The sequence below is a fragment of the Ambystoma mexicanum genome, chromosome 12 (genome assembly GCF_040938575.1).
Source record: "Ambystoma mexicanum isolate Mex_15411 chromosome 12, UKY_AmexF1_1, whole genome shotgun sequence".
Classification (NCBI taxonomy): domain Eukaryota; kingdom Metazoa; phylum Chordata; class Amphibia; order Caudata; family Ambystomatidae; genus Ambystoma; species Ambystoma mexicanum.
Genome location: NC_090936.1, coordinates 991594885 through 991617545, shown reverse-complemented (window position 1 = coordinate 991617545; position 22661 = coordinate 991594885). Strand labels below are relative to the sequence as shown.

The window sequence follows — 22661 nt, the reverse complement described above, 5'->3', positions numbered from 1 at the left end:
CCCTCCCATTTTAAAGTACTGAGACGAGGAAGAGGGATGGAGTAATGTGGATGACCATGCACAGTGAACCAAAGGGAGAGAAGCAGCAAGACTAGCAGACGCTGCAGCTAACTTATTCTGACACTGTTCGGAAGGCCAGGAAGGAGAAGACTGCAGAATGACATGCAGAGAAGCAAAACGGGGAGAAGTTTGACATGACCGTCAACGGAAGCTGGAGCTGCTGAATGCCGACGGAGGGAAGGTGGAAGAAGAGCGACTCCCAGAATTCACTGTTAGCAAGTGGGCCGAAACGTGAGGAACACAAAGCACCCACAGAAGACCGGTAAGTCTGGTTAGAGTGAACAGGTTACCAGGGTGCTTCAGTGTGAATTCCGCATAGGATACACAGTGCACAAAAGACAGAAGGAACAGTCGATACCAATACGAACATGAGACCAAGTGAAGGCAGTATAGTTGATGCCAATATGAATATGGTTAAAAGTCCTAGGAAGGACAGTGAAACAGAAAACTGATGCAGGCATTGTTAAGGGTTGGTGACCCAGCATATGAAAAGGATTGTTTTCTGGATACAACAGAGTGGGCATGAAAGGTGGGAAAGCCCTGGCCACGTAGTGAAGCAGCCAATGTGGAAAAGCCCTGGCAAGATAGTACACAAGGCAATGTGCAAGTCTGGGACCTACATTCAAGAATGTTGTGACACCCTGGCAGGAAAGTAAACCAGGTGGGAGGAATAGAGTATGAGAAACGCATGATTGAAATCCCAATCGGAAATGGTCCTACATTGGAAAAGGGAGAACCCATACAACTTTCTAAAGCAAATATATAAAGTTGCAATACCCTGGCAAGAGTGCAGAAGACCATTTCCTCCTTGAATAAAACTGGAACTTTGACAAAAGGGGAAGTGGTAATCCGTTTAAAAAGACGAGAAAGACAGAAGTTCAAAGAACGGAGTAATTGAACAGAAGGCAAAGGAGATCTAAACTATCTTCAGAGTGAGAGAAACAGGAAACCTGTCCAAAGATGGAGCCGTCTCCTTTTTTGGAACTGAGAAATAAAACAGTAGACAAGAAGTACTTAGAGAGGGTGCTCTCCTTATGAAAACAATGGAAGATTATTGACTTGCCTTCTGGAAGACCAGAGGAAATCTAGGGGAAGGGAAGATCCCCTTCCTAGTGGAACTCTATTCTTTTGCTGCACCTTAGAACTAATTTACAAGGGTTTAGTTACAGAAACCCCTATCTACACATAGGTTTAGGATGTAAGGATCAGTTTGGGGGATTTTGGACACAGAGCGGAGGACGCTTTATAATTTAATATCCTGACACAGATGTTCCTTTTTTGTTGATGCAAGGTAACCCAGGGACCGAAATTGAGATTGAATAAGCAGGAGCTAAAACCAGCTCCTAGGTTTTCAGCATTAACCAGTGACTAGGAGATAGCACTGGAGAACCATGTGCTAGTGCATTTTATTTGTACTTTATAAAGTGGCCAAAGCGTACATAACTGATCAAAGATGTACATAAAATGAGATTTAACAAAAGCTTATCAGCCAAATTAACCAGAGTGAAGTCATTAGGACAAGAGAATTATAGTGCATAGATGTAAACTCATTTTGTACCTTATTTATGACCCATCATGCTTTAAATGTCCCATTAGTGTGTTCTAATGATTGTTACATTCATATAGGTGTGTTTGTACGCCATCAGTTGTCATGGGGAGCCAAAAGTGGCTTCTGGTGGCTGTTTGTGTCAAGCTAACCAGCCTACAAGCTAAACAGCTCCCAGCTCCCCTCAATTTCGAACACTTAAACGCCTCAGAATTACGAACAAATAGGATTTCCCCAACCCATTTTCTTGTAAGTCAAATAAAAGTCTGTAACCCACACTCAAGGTGCCACTGTGTCCGAGTCTTACTCCTTACATGGTGCATAAATCTGCATGCCATGTAAAACATAGCTGAGGCTGTGATCGTTTCAGTCTCACCGTTTTAAATGTATTTCAGTTAGCATGCTGGTAATTGTAGGCTTTCAAATCGGAATGGAAAATGTTTGTGTGATTAGATTATACTATATACACACACTATTTGTAAGTCCCAGTTTGCAAGAAAAAAATTTAAAAAAATAAAGGTACATCCAGTGACAGGTTTTGCTGTTCATGGTCAAACTGAATTCATTTTTTTATTTGAAGATAATGGTACCCACTTGTATTTAAAGTTAAGATTGAATTTGACATGATATGGAAGAGCCTGGGGGGGGCGTGGCTTGGAAGCCATGTGAAAAGACGTGCCTGTACGGGGGCTCCCGCTGATCCGTACATTATCCGACTGATACCGCGCAAGGACCACTACGATTTGGCGAAGATTGTGATGACTGCGTACATGAAGGTCGGCTGCACGCGAGGATACATTTTTACACGGGTTCGCATTGCGTACGTGTACTTAGGAGCCGAGTGAAGCGCCGGTGGCGAGACCTCGACGAGCGACAAAATGGCCGCCGCCGCTTGACGAGGGGACAAAGGAGCAGTGGATCGGGACCTCAGTGGCGGCTCCCACAGCATACTCTGGGCGCTACGAAGGAAGCAACGCGACCCGGCCCATCTGAGGGACAGTGGTGGCTGAGATTGTTGGGCGAGCTGGGACTCTCAATCTGAGTTGTGGTGCATGGGCATAGTGCCTCCCTGCCTTGGACCTGAGCGCGGCCAGAAGGACGCTCCTAACAGGAGATATGTCGAACAAGCTTCTGAGAGCAAAGAATAAACAGCCCACGCTCGACGACTACGCCAAGACGCCGCCCGGAAGGAGCCAGGAGCAAGGAGAAGGCTCAGACCAAGGAGATGGCCGCCGGTGGTGCGAACAAGGAGGTCCTCGCTGCGATCGCGGACCTGAAGGCGACGTGGGAGACCAAGCTCCAACTTGCTGTGGCCGAATTGAAAACTGCAATGGAACTACAGGTTGGGGCGGTGCAGGAGGACGTGAACCTCCTGAGGCATGATGTGCGAGCCCTGGCTGAGCGCACGGAAACTTTGGAAAAGGAAATGGGCCCAACTGTGGCGGACTGTACCGCACATAAGCGTGATATCCATGCCCTGGTGCAGCGGGTGGGCAACTTGGAAAGCAGGGCTGAAGAGGCGGAAGGACGTGCCCGGAGAAACAACGTTCGCATCGTGGGCTTGCCGGAGGGGGCTGAAGGCCAGAATCCCACGGAGTTTATTGAGAACTTGCTGCTGCAGGAGATCACTAGGGGAGCCCTGTCGCAGGGGTTTGCGGTGGAGAGGGCGCACAGGGCCTTGATCAGGAGACCACTGCCAGGGAATCCGCCCAGGCCAGTGATCGCGAAGATCCTCAATTATCGGGAAAGGATCCTCGAACACTTTCGCAAGGGGGGCACCAGAGGCGACCATTACTGCTTACCCCGATTACACCTTGCAAGTGCAGCGCAGTCGCATGAACTATGGGGCGGTTAAGAGGCGATTGAGGGCAGCTGGGTACAAGTATATGTTGCTCTACCCGGCCAGACTGAAGGTCTTCTTCAAGACCAAGATGCTGTTCTTTGACACTCCGTAGGAGGCCCTGGAGTGGCTCGATGCACAAAACTGTCCTCAGGAGCCGGAGGAGCGAACAGCGGATGAAACGGGAAGAGTTAAGTGACGCTGCGGGCCCGGTCGGGCTATGAACATTGGGACTGGAATATAGTCTTTGGGACCTTGTTATGGAAGAGTATGCGTTGAGAGTTTGGAACAGGGTCAGTGCGCGCGGAGACGGATGCTAGGGTGAGGAGCCTCCAGGGGCTGTTCTTTGTACCCCATTTTGAGTTTAGGTTAGTCACTGTGTGGGGGGTACACCCTGTCGGGTTCTCTACTTGGCTTCCAGAGAGAACCGAACACGGGGATGCCTGAGATCCAGGGATGGAGCTGGGCAGTTGGTTGGGTTAGGGGGGTGGGGTGGGTTAGTTGTAATATGAGCCTGGGAGAGAAACTGGAAATGGGGTCCTTGAGGCGGGGGGGAGGAGAGCAGACTTGGGAAGGTGGGGGGAGCTACTGATAAATCATGGGGGACCTTAGGATACTAACGTGGAACGTTAGAGGGCTTAACAGCTACCTTAAGCGTAACAAGGTCATGTTGTACCTTAAAAGGAAAAAGATAGATGTCGCCTTGTTACAGGAGACGCATCTGACACGGGATAAACTGGAACTGGTAGGGAGGAAGTGGAAAGGGACAGTAGTTGGATCTACATATTCTGCCTATGCTAGAGGTGTTCTGGTTTGGGTTGCACCACATGTCCCGTTTAAGCTACTTGGGGAGATTGTGGAGTCTGATGGGAGGCTGGTCATGGTAAGGGGGCTTGTGGAAAATAAAGTAGTGTATATTATAAATACTTATGCTCCCAACCAGAACACGGCGACATACTTTAGGACGCTGTGCACTAGACTTGGTGAAGGGATGGGGGGTTCGGTGATTTGGGGTGGGGACTTTAATTGTGTACTAAACCCCAGGGAGGACAGGTCGGATGACAGGGTGGTCAGACCCAGCCCGGCGGCTAGGGTACTGCAGACGCTGCTGGTAGACCTTGGCCTGGCAGACGTGTGGAGGACGAGACACCCTGGCGTGAGGCAATATTCGCATTATTCGGCCCCGCACCAGCTGCACACAAGGCTGGATTACTTTTTCGCCACTCCGGACGTTGTCGCGGAGTGTGACCAGATAGACTATAGGGCGAGAGTCCTTTCGGACCACTCGCCCCTGGTCATGCGATGGCAGCTTCGTCCCCCACGTGCGCAAATTCCAACATGGCGCCTTAGGGCGGAAGCGCTCAAGGATCCAGTCTTCAGAGAGGACATGAGGGAGGAGATAGTTGCTTATTTTGAGACGAATACAGGTAGTGTCAAGTCGGCTGGAACTTTGTGGGAGGCCTTTAAGGTTGTAATGAGGGGGGTAGCCATTGCGAAGTCCAAAGGATTAATGGGTGGAGTCCTGGCTGATCTGCGTAAGGCCGAGATTGAGTTGGAGAAAGAGCTGGAGGAGGGCGGGATTGATACGGAGGCGGTCACTAATCTGCAGCAGAGGTGTGCAGAACACTGGGACAGGCTCTGTAATCTGAATTACAGGAAGTACATTGAGAGGTTGCATGCGGGGGGGGGGGTAAGACGGGCAGGCTTCTTGCTTGGCTGTATAAGAGCGAGACCCCGAGATCCCCGATCCGATCAGTTATCACTGAAAAGGGCATGGAGATGGACACCCAGGAAGGGGTGAAGGGGGCATTCGCGGAATATTATCAAGCATTATATGAGGATCGAGAAGGGGGGAGCAGGGAGGAGGTAGTACTCGAGGACATAGGCCTGCCCAGGATAAGTAATGAAGAGCGAGAGGAGATGGATGCTCCGATCACTCTGGAGGAGCTGCAGGAGATTGTGCGGCAGCTACCCACTTGCAAGTCCCCAGGAGCAGATGGGTTCCCCAGTGAATTTTATAAAGCGTACGGTGAGGAGGTGCTCCCGCCCATGCTGGAGATGCTTAATGAAGCGTTCGAGGTGGGGCGGCTGCCGGAATCGCTCAGAGAGGCGATTATAGTACCGCTCCCCAAACCCAATAAACCGGGACAGGACTGTGGCTCCTACCGGCCCCTGTCGATGCTGAACCAGGACAGCAAGATCCTAACAGCTGTCCTGGCGGCCAGAATGCGGAGGGTGATAGGCAAGCTGATCCATCCTGACCAGACGGGCTATGTCCCGAATCGGAACATTACTCATAATCATAGACGCCTTCACAGGGTGGTTGAATGGGGGTGCAATGAGGACAGCGAAATGGTGATAGTGGCGTTGGACGCGATTAAAGCGTTCGACTCTGTTCGATGGCCGTGGCTGCTGGCGGCTTTGGGGCGGTTCGGACTGGGACCAGGCTACATGAGGTGGGCCGAGCTATTATATAGTGCGCCTCTGGCTAGGGTCCGTACGGGCGCAGTGGTGTCAGATAGATGGCAGTTGGGCAGAGGCACTAGGCAGGGGTGTCCTTGGTCTCCAATGTTGTATATACTGGCCCTCGAACCCTTAGCAATTTACCTCCGGCAGCAGTATGACCCGGTGGGCATCTAGGTGGGAGGGGAGTGCCATCTTATATCCCTGTATGCAGACGATATGCTGTTATACTTGAAACATCCGGAAGAGAATTTGCAGTATATCTGGGAGGTACGCCTGGTTGTCCGGCATAGCGGTCAACCCTCAGAAATCCGCACTATTCCCGTTAGGCGGTTATGTGGGGATACCGGTGGAGAGGTTGCCAGTGCTGCGGATCCCGTGGGCGACGAGCTCCTTCCGGTACCTGGGCATTGACGTGTATCACTCGACCGAGGAAGAACACAGGCTTAATACCGAACTAGCTGTGGGAAAGATTGAGAGGTGCATGAGGTTCTGGGAAAGATTGCCTTTAGCTATGATGGGCCGGGGAGCTATGCTTAAAATGGTGGTGCTGTCCAGGCTTCTGCATTACTTTAATAACATCCCGTATATGATACCTAGGAAGTTTTTTGCTAGGTTACATAGTGTATGTAGGAATTTCCTATGGCACGGCACGCGCAACAGGGTCGCATTATGGAAATTGCAGAACTCCTATGAGAAAGGTGGCGTGAAGCTGCCGAACTTTGAGGCCTATTATATAGCAGCGCAATTGCAGTATGTGGCCGGGTGGCTCTCCGACGAATGGACCTCCGAACACAGGCTGCTGGCGAAAGATTGCTCCCCCTTCTATCTGCGGGAGGTGATCTCGGTGACCGGTTCATGGATGAAGGGGCGCCCTGGGATGCTAGCCCTGGGCGGGAACATATGGCGGCGGGCCTGTCAGATGATGGGTGACCCCTTGCCGTGTATGCCGCAGTTCCCTCGGGTCGCCCTGGCGAAGGAGGACGGGCAGCTGAGAGCTATTCTCCGGACATACTGGGAGTCAGTGAGGTTGGTCACTATGGGCGACATCTGGCAAGATGGGACCCTGATGGAGTTCGATGAACTGGAGGCAGGGTCGGGGCTACACAGAGGTCAATATGTGACATATCATAGGGTTGTCAGGGAGGTCCGAGGCACGTGGCCCGAAACTACTTTGGCCGATGAACCGGATGCCACGCTGGAAATAATGTATGACGCATCGGAGGGTGGGCATGAGGTCTCCAGGTTGTACGAGATGTTGATGACAAAGGTTGGGAAGGACTTGGGGCACCTGAGACTGGAATGGGAAGCAGAGATGGGGGCCTCGATGGCGGATGGGATGTGGGAGCGCGCCATGGGGTACCACAAAAAGGTATCGAGGAACGCCAGGTTTAAGCAGATACAGCTCTATATTACGCACAGGGCATATATGACCCCCCTTAGAATTTCCAGATTTCTGGATAATGGGCGCCAGGCGTGCCCCAAGTGTAACGAAGAGATTGCAGACATGATACACATGTTCTGGGCGTGCCCAGTGATTGCAACCTACTGGGGTGAAGTGGCGCGGAAGCTGGCAGGGAGGGGTATCACACTTAAGGTGGTTTCGGCTTGGGCCTGTCTGCTGGGAGGGTATCCCAGGGCGCGTTAGCTTCGACATGTTGAGAAACTTAAAGATCTGGCCTATGTGCTTGCTAAACGCAGGATAGCCATAGGGTGGAAGTCATGTCATAAGCCGCGAGTGGAGGTCTGGTGGCGAGATCTCCAAAAATGGGCTGATGCCGAAACGGCAGAGTGGCAGGATGGCAGTATGGCAGGGGAGGAGGAAGAAACGGGCTCTCTCACGGCATGGAAGTTATTGTTAGCTGAGCTGTTTGGTATGGGGTCGGCCTCGGCTGGACTTGAGAGCGATGAGGCCCCACCGCATGGAACGGATACTGATGGCGGACACTCTACAGGCTCATAGGGGGGAGGGATGAGGATTGCAGTGCCTTATTTTTTGTTTGTTTGGTTTTTGTTGTTTGAGGTGTTTTATTTATGTTATAAAATAAAAATATATTTTTAAAAAAAATAAAAATATGGAAGAGCCCACTTCTATGCATGTCCCAATACAGGAATTCAAGCTCTAACAGCAATTTTGCATTCAAGTATATGGATAACCACTAGCTGGCCTGCACTCTGGTGCCTGTCCCCTTACATTTTGTGCTACTCATACCAGGACTTAAAAAAATAAAAAATACATGAGAGTTCTGTTCCAGGCTATGTTTTATGAAACATGACTGAAGTAATTAGGTAAGAAAAGTGAGCAGGTATATATATTCCAAGCATTTCTACGCCAGTATGCCGGCGTAGCCCTGAGCAGCACTCACAAAATGAAAAGTAAAGTGTGTGTCAAATAAACTGCACGCGGTCCAATGGATTTTAAATTTCCTTCAATGTTCCAAAATTGGTTTAAAATTATTAATGCTTCCAGCCCTCGCCCAGCCTGACCAGTGGAAAGCCATACTTTTTTTTTTTTTATATAATACGTTTAGAATATAGCTACTAAGTAACAGATCACTGTACAAAACAAGGCGACGAATACAGAGAAAATTGAGAGCCATGTGATGGGAGACCAAAAGGGTTGATCCCCTTTGGCTATGTACACAAACCAGGAGATCTACAAAGATCTGTGTGGAACCTGTATGCATATGTTCAAATTCTGTCAAGGAGTTAACAGCCTTTTAATACTAGGTTGGAATGGTGCAATGCAGGAGTACTGTTCTAGCTACAAATCATGCAAAACTCCATACCATGTACAAGTAATTCGCCAGTACATGGACAATTCAAATAGATGCCTGGTCATCAACAGTGCGAAGGATATGCTGCCATTGTGCCGGCACCACCAATGTAAAACATATTTTGATGTCAATACAAACAGTATGTCATAATAGTCATTTTAATTAAGGTTTGTGGTGCTGGAGCCCTCAACATGTCTGAAATCGGCATGTGCAAGCCATGCATGGCCAAGCACCATAATAACCTGCAAGATTCCTGCATGGAGGCAGCAATTCAGTTAGCTGCAGTACTGCAACCAGTTGGCAGGTCACCGCCCATTATGAATAAGTCACCTGTCACTACGACCATACTGCTCAAATTGTTAATATAATCATTCATATATTGTCTGATTGTGTTATACGATTAGCACACATTTCAAGTCATCACTATAAAACAAAGATTTAAACATTTTCATTTTTTCAATCTTGCCAATTACTTTGACAAAAAAAAAACTTAAGGGTAGTCAACAAAATGGGCTTGTCTTACTTTTCCCCTTGCCTAGATTCTACCTGGCATGTAAACACTGCATGAATTGGGGAAAACGATAAACCTGACTGCATTTCATAATGTGGTATATGATGAATGTTTTAAAATCATAACAATTGAATTAAATACTCCTCAAATTGTTTTTGGACATGTAGCCCCAAAAGAAACAAAAACGACCTTTGTTGAAGTCCTGGATGCAGATGCACCATCCAACAAAAGATTTCTCAGTTGAAAAACGATATGTTTCTTCCAGTGTAAAGATAAAACTGAATTTGTAATCTACGTTGCCCAAATAATACACACATTATGAAAAATAACTCCCAAAGAAAGCGGTCTAAGACCCAAAAAAGTAGGTAAATGCTGCAATGCAAATACTGCTACATAGGCATCCTTCAAAGTTCAAAGTCTTTAGCAAAACATGTGAGCATTGTCCTGAATTTATTTCTGCCATGGCAGGTGTGTAGTTAGGCACAAACACACTCTGCACTCTCAGACAAAGTGATAGACAGGCCTTTCTCAGACAAACTACTTCCCAAAATCAAAAGCCTGTCTGACGGCATCCAAGTGCTGTAGCTGTATTCAATATACACACCAGATACTGAGCACTGGGTGGATAGCATGCAGCATCAGCATTCAAATAATGTCTCAGTGGTTTTCCTACATTCGAATATGCTTGACAATCGTGAGGTGGCATATGAAAGATGTTTTGTTTTGAAGTTATTAATGTCAGGGTAAATACGTGTGTTGTTCCTTTTTTAACATAAAAAGCAAATAAAACAAAAGTCTTTGTACAAATTGTCATACTCTGGCAATCACCGTAGTAATTCTCACCAGTAGATCCCACCTAATCGTTATGTATAAAAGAGGTGGGGGTGTGTGTCCATTTGTTCAGCTATACAAAATCCACCCTGTTTAACATACTGCTACCAAATTTTTCATGAATTCCTCATTTGTCTGATGCAAGATTGTAGTATGTTTGGGTGCAAAATAATTCACTCCTTAGACACCCCCATTTACTGCTGCTCATCCAGATTCATTACAGTAGGTACTAGAAGGAGGCAAAATGTTGAAGTGTCTCAAGCAAAATGTTCGATGTGCTGGTTATTCCTTTGAATTGTATACAGTTCATTAAAGCTGGTTTAAAAATGTTATTAAAAAAAAGAAGATCACACCACTCCAAATATGGGAAAAGGCAAGGTTACAGTTTACTAAAGTTAATTCATGAGAAGAGAGTACAATCAATCTTTCTTGGACATTTTCTCAAATGTGCTGAAGCCATTGAGCGACTGAAACATGCTACACAAAAAACATCACTTGGAAAAGCTCCATCTGATGCAAAGCAAATATAAATAGCAAGACCTTCTGAAAAACATCAACAAACAGCAGCACGACTTTCCAACAAGAGCAACTTTTTCCAGGACACGCCAGGTACCCCAGTAGTGGTTATTAACTACAAGTAGCTCTTAACTTAAAGGTTGGAAACACCTGCTCTAAACAAACTTCAACCAGTGGCTGGCGCAGGACCAATAGCATATTTCATGCACCCTACCAACTAAGCACATTTACCCACTACAATTTTAACAGATGTTATCATAATGAACACTAACAATGCGGTTGACTTAAGAACTGATTTTTTTTTGACCATGCAATCTTCTAACAACCAACACAAACTCACGCACAATTGGCTCTCACCAATATATGGTTTTATGTAGAGCGCTTGACAGGTTGCCAGCTAGGCTAGATCCTCTAAAGGACATACATACAGAAACGGACAGACAGCACGCCTAAAAACGGGCCCTTTCGCTTCAGTTATGCTCGCTGTTGTTGGACTACAACCATCCTGCCAATCGCCATGCACTATAGAATACTATTAAAACATAAAAAGAACGCGCGTACAGCCCTAGCACGTTCGGTGGCAATTAGCAAGCGTTTGTTCTATGGTTAGGGTGATTTATGGGCCTGCCACTATTACTGCCGACGATTTTTAGTATCGAGATTAATCAGAGTACTACTACTACTGAACCTTTATCTTAAAAGCTTGTACACTACTTATTGGGGCTCCCACAACACATGCCGCATTTCTACGTATTCCCCCGCTTCGTGCTCCCCACACCGTGCAGGGCTCCTTGCTTTCACATATTGCCTTCTCCAGTTTCACCCCTTCCGTGCTGTTGAAACATTCCGCCACCGACCGTTTTAGCTCTGCCCCCCCCCCCTCTCCCTCCCCCCTCTTGCAACATGTATGCCAACTTGCTTCTTTTCTGTTCCTCAAACGTATCCTCCTGGCAACAGACCGTCTCGCATCTCAGTAATACTTGCCAGGTATCTGCATATAGAGAGAAGCAAAAGCGCACACGTAGATTCCGGCAAGCGACGCCAGGAACATTCGCCGGGGAAGACGTGTACCCCCCATGGTTCGGGGAAGGTGCTGTAGGACACAGAGGAAAAACTTCGGCCACGCACTCTCTGCTGCTGGAAAGCAACCGAGACACCACGCTGGCGCTGGACTAGTTCAGCAGACGTGGGGTGTAGTCTACGCGACGCACGCGAGCTCAGAAAACGTGATACCCGTAGCAGTACGCAACTTTGGACAGAGAAAGAGGACAGATACAGCATCCACTTGAAGACGTGTTAATCGAAGCAAAGTGTTGCTGCGATCTTTTCCCGAACAGTGCAGAATACCGTTGTCACTGCAAGAAACACCTTTTAAAGCGGGAGTAAAGGGGGCTTACGAAGACATGTGGGGACAAGCACAGCTGACATAGCAATTTACGTTGTGTAATGAAGCGATTGCACGGCAGCAGCCCTGCCATTAAAGATGGCCACCTTATTTTTACTGACTGTACTCGTCCTATAGCCAGGCTGGCTGATTTTGCTTTGGCTGTATTTTCAAATCCTCTTCCTACAGCGGGGAGGCAGTTGCTATTCTTTGTGAATGCCTACATTATTTACAGGTTATCCTCATTACGACTAGTTTTACTCTTCCTTGTCCCAGTATTAAACATTACCGGCAAATAATCTAGGCATTAGCACACGTCCCTCTTTCTAGTCCCAGTACTTACTTTCGATGAATACCAAATTGGATGATAACGCCTATGAGACAGAGATACCAAACAGCACACATGTATGCTGTAACATATCCCATCACCAACTTAATTGACAGAAGTCTGTCACCTATTGCCATGCATACATGCCAACATCATAGCTCCCAACCTTTTTTGTCTCCAAGGCGGGTGAAAACACCCAATTTTCTTTTTGGAGGGTGAGAGGCCCATAGAAGTGAATGGGCGCCTGAGGGACTTGGCGGGTGATTCATCTGCTTTCAAGGCGGGTGACACCCGCCAAAAGCGGGTGAGTTGAGAGCTATGGCAACATTCAGACGCACCTGGGAGGGAGATTTCCACAGGGAAATCCGGAGACGCACATTTCCCCATAGGAATGCATTGGGGCTAACGTTTTTTTAGGCGGGAGACCGTGAAAAATAGCAATATTTTTAACTGAAAAATCAGAAGTCTCCCACCTAAATCGGGATGGTTGGCATGAATGCTATGCATAGCTCTCAACCATTTGTGTCACAAAGGCGGGTGAAAACACCCGATTTTATTTTTGGCGGGTGAGAGGCCCATTGAAATTAATGGGCATGCAGGAGGCTTGGCGGGTGAGTCAGCTGTTTAGAAGGCGGGTGACACCCGCCAAAAGCGTGTGAGTTGAGAGCTATGGGTTCGTGCCAGCATCCAGAACACTGGTACCAGCATAGTTCTCAACTCACAGGCTGGTAATTCTCTTTACCATCACTTATATAGTTCTGGTCCAGTATGCATCCCCTGTCCCAGAAATACCGGTGCTGGAAGTACCGGCAACAGATTTTCTGACTCGCCCAATAACAAGCGCTGGTATTACCAGCATAGTACGAGTTCGGATTCACTAGTAATACTGACTAATTCAGCCGGCAATACCAGCAAAACAAAGGCGGAGATACCTACACCTCATAGCAGACAGGTAAATGCACACAGGTGATGGAAATGAGGCCACAGGTGCACCCCAATTGCCCCAGGTGCACCAAATGTGCACAGGAACAGTACAAAAGGGCCACACTTTCCCCAAGAACACTTTCCCACACAACCATGGTGCCGCTCATCACAGTGGACATGGACATGAAGCTGCTCCAGGGCAACTTTGCGCTGCAGGGGCTGGAGGATCACCAGCGGGAACAGGAGGCATTGGAGAGAGGAGGAGGAGGATGTACCCTCACAGACACATAAATGCTCACCCTTTACCCCCTCAACAAGAAGACGATCACAGAACTCCTCACCCACATCCAGGAGGTCATAGGGATCAGGACGACCATACAACCCTTGGTCAAGCTGGTGTCGGTCCTGCACTTTTTACCATTGGCACATTCCAGCACTCTGTAAGCCAGCTGCATGGCATCACACAACCTACCTTCTCCAGAGTGTTGGAACAGGTGCTGGAAGCACTCCTGCACCATGTGGGACAGCACATTCCCCTCCCCACCACCCAGGCACAGCTGAATGCCACCAAGGCCCACTTCTATGCCACTGCCAGCATGCCAAATGTGTTGTCAGCATTGGACTGCACGCATGGTGTGCAGGTGGCCCCCCACGCCTCAGAGGGGGTCTACAGAAACCGGAAGCAATTCTATTCATTGAATGGTCAGGTCCCCTGTGTCCCCGATCTAACCATCACGCACTGCTGCGCCCGGTTCCCAGAATCAACCCACAACGCAATGGTCCTGCAGCAGAGAACACTGCCGGCCTACATGGAGCATCACAGAGGACAAAGGACTTGGATTTTGGGAGAGTACATGTACACTCCCACCTACCTTGTAGTATGAGTGACAGGCAAAGGGGGTGGAGGGACAATGTCAGAAATGTATGTCCGGACTAGTCCCTGTACACGCAGGACCCACCAGCTCACCCCTCAACTGAAAGGTCACAACACACAGGAGTAGCATATGTCTGGGGATGCAACAGTCACCAAGGGTGTTCTCACAGATAGACCCTCAGATCTTTTGTTCAGGTGGCCAGGGCACCGCCATCGCTTTTGGAACCAGACCCTGGGGTGGACCAGTGCGGGAGGATCACCTAGACATGAGGTCCTTGGTCACTGTGGGCGGAATGCCCTCGGGAGAGACCCGGTATTCCCCCCTTTGTGACACACCCATACCTGAAACTCCCTGAGTCTACATGGGATATGTTAACCCAATTTTCCCACAATTACCAGAAAACACTATAACTTCCCAACTCCCCCCTCCCTTTTCTATACAAACACTGAGACGAAGAAGAGAGGAATTGAGAGAATGAAGATCACTGAGTAGAAACACGCTCAGACAAAGAAGACAGACTCTTCCCTTTCAACAACAAACTGCCCCCTTAACAAGGACAGTCCTATACACAAGTCCTCCTCCCCTTGTCTGGTGACTATGAGGTTGATTCCAAAACCCTCAACTCGTACTATTTCACCATCCACACCTGGATGGCTGAGAACAAGCTCTGCCTAAATGGGGATAAGATAGAACTACTACTGCTAGCACCTACCAATTCACGGATCAAACTTGATAACCAGTATCTCACCTTCACTATCAACAACACCACCATCCCCCTCTCCCAATCAGTCAAAACGCTGGCAGTCTACCTGGATGCCAATCTAACCATAACCAGACAAGTTAGTGCAATTGCGGCCTCTGCAACCTACTACACCAAACTTCTTAACGCCACTAGACCATTCTTATCCAACAAAAACTGCCTGTCCATTGCCAGAGCCCTAATAGGCTCCAGACTGGACTACTGTAACGTTCTCTTCACAGGAACCTCTGCAAAAAATGTGGACAAATTCCAAACTATTAAAAACAATGCCCTCCGCGCTGCACTGAGCATCCCAAAAGAGAACACATCCCCGCAGCCAGACAGCAAGCCAACTGGCTGCCTGTCCGCCAACGCATCCTTTTCAAAACACTTGCCCTCACTCACAAATGCCTCCATCACACAGCACCTCCCTACCTTTTGCACAATCATCATTCCTCCCACCTCCAGACCCACAAGAACACCTTACGCCAACCTACTGCCCGTTCCTAGAGTTAAACGTGCCAGAGGTGGGGGCGCTAGCTTCCCCTTCATTGCTTCCAGGCAATGGAACTCCTCCCACGCACCCTCAGAGCTGAACCTTCCCACCCTGCTTTCCGCAGAGCCATCATAACCAGACTATTTGCTTAAAAACTCATACATACCGCCACTACCCAGCCTCTTCTGTGTTTTTGACGACAAGCAACTCTAAGATAGACAATCTGGATATGCAGACCAATATGTAACCCTGGGTGGCAATATCACCTATGTATCCAACTTTTGCGCCTATCCAAACACATGTATAGGCTAATGTAACTATGCTGTTTCCCTGTAATGTAACTAAATGTATGTAACTAAGAAGTTTTCCTTGTAACAGCGCCACGATGCCTCAGGGCTGTTTGCGTGCTTTGTAAATGCAAATAAATAAATAAGGTCAGGCCTCCCTTCACAATCATTCTCACCTGTGACCTATTAAGCCTCCCCCTCACTATAAAAGGCAGAACACACAGGCACACTCGGGGCGAGCTGGTATGCTGGATGGTGCACAGAAGTGTAAGGAAGGAATGGTATCAACAGTAAGACAGACACAAGTGACCACAGTTCAAGGGTGTTTATTGAACTTCAAAAAAAAGGGTTGAAAAAACACCTATCTAATCCTAAATCTACAGATGGGAGCAAGCTACGACCATCAAATAATACTAACGCAGTCCTAGTGGTGTCTTGTCACAATAAAAGGGCCTATACTAATAAACCTATTGCCAATCCTTACCTCTAAATACAAATAGCGTGGGAAACAATGTTACGCAAAAGAAAGAAGTGTTCAAAAATGATATGTCAGGATGTTCAGGCCATTGGCCTCCCTTCCCCATGTTTTTAGCATGGGGCAAAGCGGTACACTCGAGCTTAGCACAGTCTCTGGCTTCTCTAGCACGAGGATACAGTTCAATTATTAGCATCAAGGCGTCCATGTCCAAGTCCCTTTGCCTTTACAAGTCTCTTCATTCAGAGGGCCAGATGCAACAAACAAAACAATGTTATCTTCTTCTTTCAGATTTGTACAAGTACTAAATTTCTTAGGCGATTCACTATTCCCCCCAGATCCCGCCCAGGCGGGCTCAGATCCTCTCAACACAATGGGCCTCATTACGAGTCTGGCGGTAACTGAGCTGGAAAAACCGGCAGGTTACCACTGGACTCATATTACCATTCTGCCTCCGTGATTGCCGGAATCACTGGGGCTTTACAACCCCAGTGACCCGGTAATTCCATTGGAATGGGGAAGTGGAAACACCAGCACCATGCTGTAATGGTGCCGGTGTTTCCATGTCCGCTTGCAGGCGGGTGGTGTTAAACCTGCCAGGTCAGACCTGGCAGGATTGACACCTCCCGCCTGCAGGACTCTTAATCAGCCGGTCCAGAAAGATCGGTGGTGGTAGATTTACCACCACCGTTCATTCCGGACTGGCTGACTCGTAATGACGAGTCAGCCGGTCCAGAAAGATCGGTGGTGGTAGATTTACCACCACCGTTCATTCCGGACTGGCTGACTCGTAATGACTGTAAATTATTTATGCATCCAATTTCTCATAAGATATACTTTTTCGGGTGACTCAAGGTTCACCCTGGATCCCCCTCAGCTGGGCTCAGATCTCGGATCCCCCTCAGTCGGGCTCAGATCCCCTTTGGACAAAATGTTCAATTCGTCTTCCTCTGCTGGGCTCGGACTAATCCCAATTTCCGATATAACTTTGCACAAACTTGCTTTAACCATAAGCCTTTAGCTGATTTCCCTCCGCCGGGCTCGGATCAACTTCATATCCTTTTTCAACAACTATCGAAGACTTTCAAATGTACACAGGGTTTTGCTTTACCTGTTGCAGGACACTTCTATTTTACAATTCTTTATCACTCTTCACATTTGCCACCTTTCAGCTCGATACCTGACAGAAACTTTCAAATGAGCACCAACGTGCTGCATGACCACTCTGTCTATGGTATCATATCTGGGCTTCAAAGTTCAATGACTCACTGCTGTTTAATTGTGTTTGCGTCGCTTGCCACATAGGCTTCAAACACTGTTCTCTTTAGTTTTCACTATACAATGTTGCCGCTTGCAACCTTGCCTTCAACACAGACCGCTCTGTTATCAGTCTCCCCAACTCAACGGCTCTGCTGACTTCACTGGTACTGCATTGTTGTAGGAGCCAAGGACAGTACCACAGCGGCAAACAATTCTCCCCGACTTGACTATCGATATGGGAGAGCCCGGGGTACCTCTGACACGCAATGCAGGATTCTTCAGCCTTGATTCCGGGTCTTACGTTTTCTATTCTCAAAGGTTTATGAAAGTAAGTCTCTCATTGAAAAGGTCAAGGGCACTTCCCTTCTTGTGATCCTCTTCGGTCTTGCCGGCTTTCGCCTTGTATTAAACCTGCCTTGCTCAGAGTGTGCTTTCGTGCTCCACCTTTTATCCATGTGGGGAAGAGTTATGGAAGTCAGGTGTGTGTAATAGTCAGTAATTGTCTGACTTTGCCTGACCATGGTGTTGGGACATGTCAAGTATACAGCCCTGGTGTTTGTCAGTTTTCTCTCACAGTGAGCTGTTGTCAGGATTAGTCAGGCGAGTACAAAGGCAGCGAATATGGCAAGGGAAATGTGCACTAAATCACACAGTGAATAGCTTTGAATTAAACTTCGTGCACACAGGAACAACGACTCATGTATGCTAGAACCCAGGAGTGCAAATAGAGTGTGACAACAAACCCAATATATGAAAAGGGATGTGGGGTAAGCACCTGACCGCGAGGAAAGTCGGCAAGCGCCTTACCCCCAATTGCTGTTACAGGTACTGACAGCGCTAAAACCACGTGGAGGGCAAGCAATGACAGGATCTGTGAACTAACACTCTTGATGGTATTAAATAAGGGAACTAAAGAACTGTACTCACGAGGACGAGATAAACCTCTTGAATGTCAGCTAGCCCACAAATCCTGTTGATGAAACTGGGACCCAGAAAGGCTAGAACAGCAATGGGAGGAAAACTAAATACCCAAGTTGGAATAGTGATTACAAATTAGTGAGGAAAACATAAGCATTCACACAGGAGCTAGCTACAACCGCACACCACACCTAATAATCAAATGGGAAATAAATGCAGAAGTGCAATGGAAAACATGGAATGGATCCCAATAGAAAGTAAGGATCAGGAGCAGGGAAAAACGAAATAACCAATGCAAACTTCTCCCTACCCCTCCAAGGAAAAGACAGGAAGCTAATCTAAGAGGAAGGCTAAGGCATTCGGGTTTACAGCAGCAAAGGACAGAGTCAAAGAAATATAGAACACAGACAAACTGGGCTGCATCTAAAAGGGGAAAGCACTGAGAAATGCTGCCTGCAAACAGAGGAAGACAAAAAGGGAATCAAGGGAGCAGAAATCAATTAGCGCATGAATCCGAAATTCAGGGTGGAGGAACAAGAAAACAGGAACTAGGAACTAGGTACAAAGGCAAGGAACAAGGAACAAGGGACTAGTCACAACAGGAACACTGCAAACGATGACCAGCGCTGGACTGAAGTAAGACTGAGGCTTTTAAAGCTGCTTAACGAGCACACGCCTCAGGTGTGCTGATTGCTGCACCTGCAGCCACAGCTGTTACCTATCCTCCACCCAACCTTGTCCTGCAAGGGTGGAGGTGGAGCAGTGGGCCAGGCATTCTGGGAAGCATAGTCATTTGGTTAAAGAAGCATGCTGGCTGCCAAAAACCTGGAATGGATCCGGAAGGGAAGTAGCTTGGAAAATAGGGATTTAGCGCTCCCAATTCAACACAGCACTGTAGCATAAGGTTCGGAGGAAAGGTCCAGTAGGGAATAAACCCCAAATCATGTCCCCAATTGGTGGGAACGGGAGCGAAGGGAGCGAGTCGTGACAGTATACCCCCTCCTACGGCCGTCTTCGGGTGCCCGCCACCCGCACGAGACATCTTCTTTCCATGATGGGAGTGCTTTTTCTTTGGAGGTGGCACTGATGGAAATGGTGGCCTGTGGGCAAAGGCAGATGGACTTCCATGATAGGAGTGCTTTGTCTTTGGAGGTGGTACTGATGGAAACGGTGGCTTCTGGTGAGGAAGAGACTCATGGTTCGAAGAAAGGCATGAAGGACTTGCAGCACCTGAAGCAGAGTTGGAAGGTCCAGGAAGCTCAGTCACTGGGAGTGGACCCTTATAAGTCTTTGAGGAGGGAGGCAGGCTGGTGCAACATGCCTTAGACAATGGTAGAAGCCCTGTTAGCCTTTCTGCCGAGAGTGGACATGCGGGAGGTGAGGAAATTGCTGGCTTCAGGAAAGGTTTATGTTCAGCCATTAGAGAAGGTGGCTGCTGAGGTAGAGGTTCAGATTTTCCTCTGTCATCCATCTGGGAAAAGTGGTTGAAAGTGACTAAGGTTTGACTGCACATGTTCTACGCCTTGGAGACCTGAAAGTCCAATGGGTTGTACAAGGCTGGTACTCCTGGTGACAGTCGTGTAACCACCTTGTTGCACGTGGGATACAACAGCAGGGACGTTTGGCATACTGATAGGAGTGATAGACGCAGTACTTGGTATTTCAGGCACACTCGCAGAAGGAGCAATAACAGACACATTTTGAACTGCAGCAGTCATTCCCTTCCTTTGGCTACTAGCACCCAACTGGTGCTTCTTGGCGGAATTCTGTTGCACAAGTCCTGTAGGTAATACGCCGGTCTGCACCACCCCCTGTGCACACCCAGGTGAGTGGTTCTGACTCACCACTTGGTCCAGCTTCATGACTCTGAAGCGGGAGCTGGCAAAAGTCTCAAACTCTGATGCTTCATTTTTAGGAGGCTCTGATGCTAAAGTGAAGCAGTTGGGAGAATCGTCTTGTGGAAAAGGCAGGCATTCTGGTGCTCCTCCTGAAGCAAAAGAAAGGCAAGCTAGACGTTCATCGACAGTAAATGGTTGGGATTCAGGAGGAATCGCTGGAGCAGAAGAAAATACAGCAGGATCTGATGGTGTAGACAGGTATACCTCTGATATTGGCAGCGAGGCTAAGCAGGATACAGGCGTCTCATGAACTGAAGGCAAATACTCAGTATACTCCGGGACTGAAGACATGCACTTTTGATGGACTACCGGAGGCTCTAAAGCTGAAGGATGATCTGCAGGATGAGTCACTGTAGCTGAAGACAGGCAGGCCAGGGGAAACCTTGAGGCTGAAGGCATGCAAGCTGAAGCAATCTCGGTTGCTGGATACAAACATGTCCAGGTCTTTGGGACTGGCTCTTGAGTAAATGGCAGACATAGCAGCGGTTCATTGGTTGAAGACACGTGTGCCAAAGATGACTGCAGGGCTGTGGATTGGATCATAGAAGAGGCAATGGTTGTAGGAGGACAGACAGAAGTCTCAGAAGTTGACAGACACATTGGTGGCTCAGGAATGGAGGGCACCTTTAGGGCAGTAGACTCCTTGGCACCATTAACCAAAGACTGAGCTGTACCCTTGCAGTCCCTTTCTTTAGTGGGTGACAAAGAGTCTCTTTCTTTGTAGAAGTCAAAATCAACCAATGGAATCACCATAGTAAAGTCTCTGTTAATCAGGATTTCGTCAATTGTCCATTCCTCTGTTTTAGCTTCTGAAAGAGGCAGATTAACAATCAACAGTTCAGGAATCGCTTGCCGTTTTTTTGGTTCTGTATACTGTGGAATGAGTCCATCAGAACATGAAATCTGTACTGTCTCTGACTGTTCGTATTGATCAGAATTGGCAGAAGGAAGAGTGAACCCAGAGGTAACGTCGTTTTCCACATCAGCTTTAACATCTACTTCAGTCTCAGCAGCTGTATCAAGAGCAGGGCCTAAGCCTACTGTAGTGACTGAATCTGTGTATGCCACCATTGTGGATTGTGTTTGGAAATCAGAAGCTTGTATGTGTGCTAGCTCAGAATTATGACAAACTGCTACACAGGAAATTTTAGGTAAAGGAGTGGCTTGTAAATCTTCAGCTAACTGCAATCCCTGACAAACAGCAGAACAATTGTTAGAAACTGTGCCCAGATTAAGCGCTGTGCTAGACGAAAGACCTTCACTCCCAATAGATCTAACATATTGACAAATATCATGGTTTACCAAAGTCTCTGCACTCAGGGGCTGAACAGTGTTCACTTCCTCAACATCAACAGATAAAGTCTGAGGTGTATTCAGTAAAGAGTGCAAGGTTTTATTCTCCTCTTGTAAAGAAATGAATTCTTGTCTTAACTCCTCAAGCTTAGCTCTTAGCATGCCCTGCATTAACTGTACATCACTATCAGTAGGCACAGGGGGAGGCATAGTGGCATCAGGGCTGGATCCTGCACTAGCAATCTGGATGTGCACCGATTGTACATTGTCCTCTACTGCTTGCAGGTTCTGTGATTTATAGTTTCTATTACCAACTAGGTCTGTGTTCCCCTTAAGCAAACTATTGACATTAGACCTCTTGGCATTAGGGACTACAGTATGTACCTGTGCAAAGGAGTATGCTTTAGACTGAGGGTAGAAAACAGAAGTTATGCAAGGAACCCCTCCATTCTTTATGTTTGTACCATGAAACTGTCTATCTGAGGTGAAGCACAACTGGAATCATGGGGTTCAACAACAGAGGTACTCTTGTATAATAAGTCTAACAGTGTGTTGTTTTCTGCGGCTAAGGCTTGCGCTGACATAGAATCGGGATCAAAACAAAAGATAGAACTAGGATCAGGCAATGTAGGATGTGCCATCCTATGGGAAAAATACTTTGCACGTAAATGCCCATTCGTGACAAGGAGTTCATTTAAGTCAGGACTAGTGATTTGATTGTCACAGGTAAATGTAGGGGAAGCTTTCTGTACAAACTTGTTAGAGGCCTTGCTGCCTTTCTTTCTTAAACTTGCCATATTCAATGGGAATTTTGGGCTGGTCATTCTGTCAGGATTAGTCAGGCGAGTACAAAGGCAGCGAATATGGCAAGGGAAATGTGCACTAAATCACACAGTGAATAGCTTTGAATTAAACTTCGTGCACACAGGAACAACGACTCATGTATGCTAGAACCCAGGAGTGCAAATAGAGTGTGACAACAAACCCAAAATATGAAAAGGGATGTGGGGTAAGCACCTGACCGCGAGGAAAGTCGGCAAGCGCCTTACCCCCAATTGCTGTTACAGGTACTGACAGCGCTAAACCCACGTGGAGGGCAAGCAATGACAGGATCTGTGAACTAACACTCTTGATGGTATTAAATAAGGGAACTAAAGAACTGTACTCACGAGGACGAGATAAACCTCTTGAATGTCAGCTAGCCCACGAATCCTGTTGATGAAACTGGGACCCAGAAAGG

At 47.7% G+C, this 22661-nt stretch overlaps 1 protein-coding gene across 2 annotated transcripts in view; it reads right to left on the bottom strand.

Moving 5' to 3' along the window:
* The window catches only part of LMF2 (lipase maturation factor 2), a 482758-nt gene extending 471019 nt beyond the window's left edge, over positions 1–11739 (bottom strand). Inside the window, exon 1 of one of the 2 annotated variants that reach the window (XM_069629496.1) lies at positions 11529–11739. In XM_069629496.1, the coding sequence (XP_069485597.1) occupies positions 11529–11622 (94 nt within the window). In that variant the 5' untranslated portion in view covers positions 11623–11739. Of the gene's footprint in view, positions 1–11463 lie in introns of both variants that reach the window. The other variant, XM_069629497.1, reaches the window with a different exon arrangement.
* Between the last annotated feature and the right edge of the window lie 10922 nt (positions 11740–22661).